A 9,132-nucleotide genomic window follows, 5' to 3' on the forward strand; every position below is an offset into this window, starting at 1 on the left:
CAGATTATAGAGAGCCAAATAGCTGCCTAACCCCCTTGTTAATATGAAACAACATGGTCACATAGCCTTGTGCAATTTTGTGCGATCAAATTCAGACTGAAGCATTCTTTCGTTAGATGATATTTTAATGTTTTAATGACCCTAACCCAGTGCGATTTTAATTCACATTAGCTCTTCTTGTGAAGTTGAGCCCAACAGAAGAAGAAAAAAAATGGACTAAATATGACATATGACTAAAAGCCTTTACGATTGAAGTTTTCATGTTATGCCATAAAACAGGATAGATATGCAAGACTCTGAAATAATGAATATGGAGGAACTGGTGACCAACAAAGGGACTCTCTAATGTATTTTTGTCAAGTTTCCCCTTAATACATATTTGGCTACTAGGGATTCAATTTGGTATAATATAGTAAGAAACATAATGGTGTTGTTTGTACTCCATCCCTTAATTTAGATTTGTTTAATTGTCTGCAATTTAGGATGAGAGAGATGAACTTCTGTTTAACACAGTTTGTGTTAAAGTGAAGTGATTAAAATAGAGTATAAACGAAAAAGAACTATTTACAATTAGCCTGAACGGAGACCTCTGGTGGTAGTGCTGGGTGAGAAGAAAGGGTCAAAACCAGGTCGGAACAACTTCTCTGTCGGAAAGGGTTGTGACCGCAACTGGCTTTTTTTTGGTATACCAATTCTTTATCGCAAAACAAGTGCAATGACAAACAACAACAGACATAATGGGGTTATAAATGGTAAATAAAGTATGTCATGAAAAAAAGAATTTAACAGTTTAATTCAAAAAAGCTCTAAATAAAGTTTTTGTTGCTGTTGCAGGATTTACTTTTGTGAATGTGAAATTGTGCTAAGATGATACAAATATGTATAATATAATACTGTTTTTGTTTTGAAATGCAGACGTCGTTAAAAAACAAACAACACATCTTTGTACAATAATGAAAAATGAGCAGAAATGTTATACTCAGATGTACTCGGCAAAAAAATAACAAGTGGGTCTACAAGGACAGCTCCAAAACAAGTATATACATAGCTTGTTTCACGATCAAGTCCACAGAAAGAGCAATTCATATCAATGTCATTTCTTAGTCTTTACAAATAATGTTTTGCTGGTTAGCACCGTTGGAGAAGTTTGAAACAGACATCTTGAGGTTTGTGTGTGACAAATATCTTGGCGATAAGGTCCAAACTTTTTTCCACTGGACATTTAAGAATGAACCTTCACTAGTAATGGCTTACATATGGGATGGTGACAATGTCTTTCTGAAGGAGGGACCCAATCCTTCTGTTCTGGATTGAAGGGCTGGATAAAAGACATGTTTTTTTCCTATTATGGTGTCATTAAATAACATCGTCACACCTTTGGGAATGGCTTCCATTATGATAGCAAACTCTTTTAAGGATGTTTTCTCTGGTGTGTTTGATTTTAAGGTGAAAATATGTTATATATAATAAATCTTTTATTTTGACTTGCTAAATAGGCTACCACATCTTTCGTGTTTTTAAGAGTGAACACGATTAATATGTTGATGCCATAAAACATCCAAAGAACACTATGAGGACTGTGATATTATATGCAACCCTTGTGACCTTGCAGCGATGATTTTGGAGCATACTGAAGTTGGTGCTTTGATTTAGACTTTTGAATGAAAGGCTTTGTTGTTCTCTTTGCCGCGGCCTTGTGTTGTAGTTTGTGTGTCTTTGTATGTCCTATGATATTGTCTTTAATGATTAGGCTATAATAAAATAAAATGGCACACACTTCCTGTCTCCTAAGTGTTTGAAAATGTAGTGAACGTCATGTGGATGGATGAAAAGTTATGTTTGGATAATGTATTAATATTTTATTTGCATAATCATAGACTGTATATATTATTAATATTAACAGTCTATGGTCATAATCTGTGTTCACGTTCACTTCTTCCATCTGAATCAATACACTCAGGACCAACCGCCAGTCTCCCATGGATGTCTCCTCAAGAGGCAGGGCAGGGTGAAACCGGGTGAAACCCACGTGACAAGATACAGGATGACTTGCAAGTTGCGCAGTCTCGCCATTTTGCTCGCTGCAGTAACCGTGCACCTGCAATGGACATCAATGTTTTCGTTTAACCAATAGGAAAGGGGCTCTTGTGACTCTTGTGACCCTCGACCAATCGGATTCAGCTGCTCTTACTTGCGTGTAAGGCGAGTATAAAACGCCCCGCCTAAAAACCAGCGGTAGCGTCTCACACAGCCCTCCTAGAAGCGCAGTTGTGAGAGTATAATCAGTCTCTTTATCCTTATTTCAAGCCCTTTAGAAGCAGCGTCAGGAAACATGGTGAGTATGGCATAATGGGATGTTTATCTTTTTAATTTAACCAGGCTCACAGCCCACAGTCACACAAGTATGTATATTATACAAAGTATAATGTGAAAAGCAGTTAACGTTTTATGGCAATGTTACGTTTTTCTTGTGATTTTTATTATCAAGTGTAGTTAACGTTGTTGGTGTTATCTTTTCAATGGATAAAGCAGAGCATATAATTTAAATTTCGATCGTCCTTAACGGTAACAGCTTTCTGTCTGTGCAGTATGGAAGCCCATTTCTGCCAACGTGATAAAAAAAATAAATCATGCACCAGTCATTATAATGAGGATCTTTCTCACAATAATGACTTAGTTCCTCAAAATAAAGACCTATAATGTCAAAGAATATATATATATATATATAAAAATTTAACAAAATATTGAGAAACTTTTTCAGAATTTACCTGGTAATTTTTTTTTAACTCTTATTTTGAGATACTATTATATTATTTTGAGATACTATTATATTATTTTGAGATGGTAAGTCATAATTTTTGAGATGCCAAGTCATTATTTTGAGATGGTAAGTCATAATTTTTGAGATGCCAAGTCATTATTTTGAGATACTATGTCATTATTTTGAGATGCCAAGTCATATTTTGAGATACTATGTCATTATTTTGATATGCCATGTCATTATTTTGAGATACTATGTCATTATTTTGATATGCCACATCATTATTTTGAGAGTTTATGTCATTATTTTGAGATGCCAAGTCATTATTTTGAGATACTATGTCATTATTTTGGGATGCCAAGTCATATTTTGAGATACTATGTCATTATTTTGATATGCCACATCATTATTTTGAGAGATTATGTCATTATTTTGAGATGCCAAGTCATTATTTTGAGATACTATGTCATTATTTTGGGATGCCAAGTCATATTTTGAGATACTATGTCAGTATTTTGATTACTATATCATTATTTTGAGATGCCAAGTCAACATCTTGAGATACTATGTCATTATTTTGAGATGCCAAGTCATATTTTGAGATACTTTGTCATTATTTTGGGATGCCAAGTCATATTTTGAGATACTATGTCAGTATTTTGAGATACTATATCATTATTTTGAGTTGCCAAGTCAACATCTTGAGATACTACGTCATTATTTTGAGATGCCAAGTCATATTTTGAGATACTATGTCAGTATTTTGAGATACTATATCATTATTTTGAGATGCCAAGTCAACATCTTGAGATGCCAAGTCATTATTTTGAGATACAAAGTTATTGTTTTAAGGAAACTAAGTCAGTATTTTTAGAAACTGCATTCTTTTTTAGATACTTAGTCATTATTTTTGAGATACTAAGTCATTATTTGAGTTTCTCATTATAATGACTTACAGGATATTCTTTTTCATCACATTGGTGGAAATGAGCTTCCATAGATCAGTGTGCACATTGACCCAGTTGGGGGACAAAAAGTAGTCTTGTCACAGTCCTCTGCTTTACCGCTTATTTGAAAGGGCCTGGCTGCAACCCCACTTTTGTAATAAAATGAATGAATCAGACACTTAATCTGTTGTACTGGTTTTAAAAGCTGCATGTATATGAAAAATATGACCACAGCTCTGTCTGGTTTTGGTAAACTTATGTCCCTCCACCTGGGATGCCAACTTTTTAATTTAGTTGGAGTTCCTTTACACTGACTCTCTTTTCAGCCATCTGAAGGGAGCAGATATCTGTTCCATCTGCAGTCTCTTAACTGGAGAGATGATGATGATGATGTCACTGTGAAGCCACAATTACGCACGGCAGATCCGCTGGTTACATTCTGTGCAACAAGCATCAGACTGTTTTTAAAATAACCACAAAAGCCCTCGTGCTTAATTATTCTACACAGTTTCTGCTGCACACTAACAGGCGTGGTGGAGACAGACACATTGAAATCAGTTCACACAGCTCTACGAAAAATTGTGATCACTTAAAACTTGTCACTCTGTGTAAAACTCCCTCAGGGCCGTTCTTTCTGATCCCACCCTCACCCTGTGCCCATGTGCGCCTGGCCACGAAATTTCCAAAAAGGCACACTCCCAACGCACTTGACAGGGCGCCCGCGGTTTCCTCTGCTGCGCACAGAGCAGCAGCTGCTAACCATCGACTTGTGGAGGTAAAGAGACTCTGTCCAGAGAAGGTAGTACAGCCGATGATTCAGACAGGATGGACATCTGAAACATGATGCATCATTAATAACATTGAGTAAAACACCACACAGTAAGCGGTCATCAGTTCGTACTTGACTAGACTGTATGTTTTAAGAATTTTTTTCTTTTTCAGTTTTCAGCAGCAGCTGAGCTTGTTACTGATTTTAATTTATCTCAATCATATTGTTTATCCTGATGTCATTATTTCCACACGTTTCAGATTTGACAGCTGTTCATTCTAAACATTAATATGCACATGCTTAATTTGTAGAGCGCATGTATCCAGTTATAGATGACATATAGTTAAGTTAGGTTAAGTAAATTTTAGATTTTCTCTGCGTGAGAAAATGGAGGTGTGGCGTGTGTCAATTGCGTGAGTCTCACTATCAATGTGTGAGAGTTGGCAGCCCTACCCTCCGCAGATATTTTGATATACAAGACTAATTTTCAGCTTTAATCATACTTTATGCATGGATAATCGGCTATTTGGCTGAATAAACAAGACTGTAAATGTGCAGCATGTGTCGGGTGACTTGGTCATGATGTTGTGGTATCTGGTTCTTTACGAAGTCTTTTTTTCCCCTCCTCCCTTTGGACTTTAGCTTTTTCGGTGTGACGATGATCTCAAGCATCGAATTAGACATGGTTGAAATGTATAGATGTCTGGCAATATTTAATGGTAAATGTTACAAATTTCTGTTTTCCTCCAGCGTGAGTGTATCTCAGTGCACGTTGGTCAGGCTGGTGTCCAAATTGGCAATGCCTGCTGGGAGCTTTACTGCCTGGAACATGGCATCCAGCCGGACGGACAGATGCCCAGTGACAAGACCATCGGTGGAGGAGACGATTCCTTCACCACCTTCTTCAGTGAGACTGGAGCTGGAAAACACAGCCCGAGGGCTGTTTTTGTCGACCTGGAGCCCACTGTCATCGGTAAACTCTCATTAAAAATATACAGTAGATGCCATAGTTGGCTTTTTCATTAAAGGGCAACTTAGTTTTTTTTTGTTTTTTTTTAAACCTATGTTTTTGTGTCTAAGCTACAATGTAAGTTAAAGGTGCTGTAGGTAGGCTTGTGAAGATCCAGGACTTAGCCTTTACCTTACCTGCTTCAAGTAGTTATACTCGAAACTAGGGTCAGTTTGAGCAAATATGACAGAAAGTTAGTTTTATAAGTCTTACCTACTGCATCTTTAATGGGCAATTGCACATCTTCAATTTACGTCCACGAAAGAGCTGTTTTTGCCACTGACAGGCTCAGATTATTATTAAGTGTCTGACAACCTTAAGGAAAGGATCCCTACAGAGAGAGACCTTTTTGTTAAACATTAAGATCCTTTTTATTTTTTTTAAATAACCTCTCTGAATTTTGCTATCAATAAACCCACCAGACTCCATGTAAACAAACAGTACAGTAATTATCGTAAAATACACTTCATTCAAAGATAAAATACAACTGGAAAGTTGTTTTGGTTTGTCTTTCTACTTTTACAACAGTCGCCACTCTGGTTTGGTTGAAATAAACACACAGTTTACCGATTTTACATGTGGAAATATGCTGGCTCTTTACATTCTCATTTATTTAAATGCAGTCTGGTGGGTTTAGCGATCTCTGAGCTGTTTCTGGTTAAACAAAGAGGATTCTACTTTTAAAAAAAAAGGTCTCTCTGTAGGGATCCTTTCCATAATGTTGTCAGATACAAAAGCAGCTCTTTTAGTGGACGTAAATTGACAATGCACATTTGCTCTACAGGATTACATTGCAGCCGGGTTCCCGCTCAATACTGGACCAATATCAAAGATTGTTCTTCATATCAGTTACTTACACACAAACCTAGGAAAATAGGGTCCAGGTTAAAAAAAAAAAAAAAGTACCCTTACGTCAAACGCTCAAGTGATTTCTGTTCGAATCGGTCTCTTCAGATGAGGTGCGTACTGGGACCTACCGCCAGCTGTTCCACCCTGAGCAGCTGATCACCGGAAAGGAGGATGCTGCCAACAACTACGCCCGTGGACACTACACCATCGGCAAAGAGATCATCGACCTGGTGCTGGACCGGATCCGCAAACTGGTGGGTAGCTTGATATCAGGAGGCATCCCTTGCTAATTTAGCTCTGATTTTCAAATGACATAACTGTATCTCACTGTCTCTTTCTCTCTGTCCTCAGGCTGACCAGTGCACCGGCCTCCAGGGCTTCCTGGTTTTCCACAGCTTCGGAGGTGGCACCGGCTCTGGTTTCACCTCCCTGCTGATGGAGCGTCTGTCTGTCGACTACGGCAAGAAGTCCAAGCTGGAGTTTTCAGTCTACCCAGCTCCCCAGGTGTCAACGGCTGTGGTGGAGCCCTACAATGCAATCCTGACCACCCACACCACCCTGGAGCACTCTGACTGTTCTTTCATGGTGGACAACGAGGCCATCTACGATATCTGCCGTAGAAACCTCGATATCGAGCGTCCTTCTTACACAAACCTCAACAGGTTGATCAGTCAGATTGTGTCCTCCGTCACTGCCTCCCTTCGTTTCGATGGTGCCCTCAACGTTGATCTGACAGAGTTCCAGACCAACTTGGTGCCATATCCCCGTATCCACTTCCCTCTGGCCACCTACGCACCTGTCATCTCTGCTGAGAAGGCTTACCATGAGCAGATAACAGTGGCAGAAATCACAACTGCCTGCTTCGAACCAGCAAATCAATTCGTGAAATGTGACCCTCGCCACGGCAAATACATGGCCTGCTGCCTTTTGTATCGTGGCGATGTGGTGCCCAAAGATGTAAATGCTGCCATCGCCACCATTAAAACCAAACGCTCCATCCAGTTTGTGGACTGGTGCCCCACTGGTTTCAAGGTGGGCATCAACTACCAGCCGCCCACTGTAGTTCCTGGTGGAGACCTGGCCAAGGTCCAGAGGGCTGTGTGCATGCTGAGCAACACCACTGCTATTGCAGAGGCCTGGGCTCGGCTTGACCACAAGTTTGATCTGATGTACGCTAAGCGTGCCTTTGTTCACTGGTATGTGGGTGAGGGTATGGAGGAGGGAGAGTTCTCTGAGGCCAGAGAGGACATGGCAGCTCTGGAGAAGGATTATGAGGAGGTTGGAGTCGACTCTATTGAGGGGGAGGGAGAGGAGGAAGGAGAAGAATATTAAAAGGTGCTAGTCACACAGGAAACAATTGATTTCATTCCTCAAATACGTTCCAAAAATGTTTGTCTATTCACTTCCAGCTTGGCTGTTCAAAATAAAACTGAAAATGTTAAGTTAATGTGATAGGAAGGGCCAGAGAGAACATAGGCAGGTTGTTGGTTTGGAGTTCATCCGAGGGTGAGGAAGAGGATTATTGAAAGGGACAAAGCACTAGTTAAACAGTAAACGGTTGCTTCAAATTAAATGCATTCCACTGAAATTGTCATTCCAAAAAAATGTGAAGTTGGTTTGAAATAAATTTCCTGTAACATAAAGTTGTCTGTTTTTTTTGTTTTTTTTCTGGAGGGTGTAAGAATGAAAAACATCCTTAAGTCTGATTGTGTACTGATAAGGAAGTTAGTTTGGCAAATTGCTGCACCAATAAACATTACATGTCAAGTTTGGCAGAATATATGCAGTACCAGCAGTGTTTACATTCTACTTTTAAATCTTGAAATTTAAAATCAATGATTGGATGTATCGGTTTAACCTTGGGTTTTCCTCATTACCCTCAAATCTGTCACCAGTGTGTATCAGTGAGTATGTTTACATGCACACCAATGTTCCGCTATCCAAATATGATATTACGAATTTGATACAGGTCATGTAAACCGCGTATTCTGGATGGATATTCCGAATAAGGCCTTTTTCTGACTATCATTTTCCGATTAAGACGTGGGATATTCCTGTATTATTCAGGTTTCAGAGGCATTCTTTGGACATGTAAACAGTGCATTTGACTTGCCTGTTTACGGCTCATGGTCAGCTCTGTGCGTTGCTATGGTTGCTGTACACAAACCAACCAGGTAACAGTTTGGAAGGCTGCAGACCCGATAAGAAGGAAAAACACAGCTACTTTTAAACATTATCAAAGACTTAGATATCAACAGGTTTTTGGATATACGCAAACATCGCTACACCGATCTTTTTAAGAAGCTGGTTGAAGGAATAAAAGAGGGAGGCTGTGTTCACACGGTCGAACAAGTCTGCCACCGCTGGAAAACTTCGTAAAATCGTATTTTGCAGCTTAGTTGGAATATCGTCTTTTTTTGGAATAAGGGCAAAAAACGTTATATCATGTGCATGTAAACGTAGTCATCAGGGTTTGAACGGGATCATAAGGTCATTACCCTGCTTCTCCAAATGAAATATCAGATTCTCAAATAAAAAGTAACAATTAAATGATGGTTTAGTATGTAACAACCTATACAGAGCGAAATATGGGTTTATTCTCCAAAATGGATCTGGTGGTTTTATTGCATTTGAATTTAAGTCAGTGCGCTGATTTGTTAACCATTAAACTTGGATTGCAGAGAAGGCAATTTGTTCAAAATATCAAACATTTATATGTGACTTATAACTTCATTCATGACAAAAGCATTCATAAATTGGCAGCATTAGCTGCACGGTATAGTACGGTGGCCCAGAG

General features: G+C 39.0%; 1 protein-coding gene across 3 annotated transcripts; it reads left to right on the forward strand.

Moving 5' to 3' along the window:
- Window positions 1-2,223: 2,223 nt before the first annotated feature.
- On the forward strand, window positions 2,224-7,978 carry LOC144521322 (tubulin alpha-1B chain-like). Of its 3 annotated transcripts, none has more exons than XM_078255856.1 (4): window positions 2,224-2,335; window positions 5,228-5,450; window positions 6,441-6,589; window positions 6,687-7,978. In XM_078255856.1, the coding sequence occupies exons 1-4, from the start codon at window positions 2,333-2,335 to the stop codon at window positions 7,665-7,667; spliced, it is 1,356 nt and encodes a 451-aa protein (XP_078111982.1). In that variant the 5' UTR covers window positions 2,224-2,332; the 3' UTR covers window positions 7,668-7,978. The 3 variants fall into 3 exon arrangements, with proteins under 3 accessions (XP_078111982.1, XP_078111983.1, XP_078111981.1); XM_078255857.1 differs by lacking the exon at window positions 2,224-2,335 and adding an exon at window positions 4,341-4,483; XM_078255855.1 differs by lacking the exon at window positions 2,224-2,335 and having other exon boundaries at window positions 5,186-5,450.
- Window positions 7,979-9,132: the final 1,154 nt, after the last annotated feature.

Source organism: Sander vitreus, chromosome 7 (genome assembly GCF_031162955.1).
Source record: "Sander vitreus isolate 19-12246 chromosome 7, sanVit1, whole genome shotgun sequence".
Classification (NCBI taxonomy): Eukaryota; Metazoa; Chordata; class Actinopteri; order Perciformes; family Percidae; genus Sander; species Sander vitreus.

Coding starts and splice junctions, on each gene's coding strand:
- LOC144521322 (XM_078255855.1), top strand. CDS start 5,201: ATGTTACAAATTTCTGTTTTCCTCCAGCGTGAGTGTATCTCAGTGCAC. Junction 5,451..6,440: donor CCTGGAGCCCACTGTCATCG/GTAAACTCTCAT, acceptor CGGTCTCTTCAG/ATGAGGTGCGTACTGGGACC. Junction 6,590..6,686: donor TGGACCGGATCCGCAAACTG/GTGGGTAGCTTG, acceptor CTCTGTCCTCAG/GCTGACCAGTGCACCGGCCT.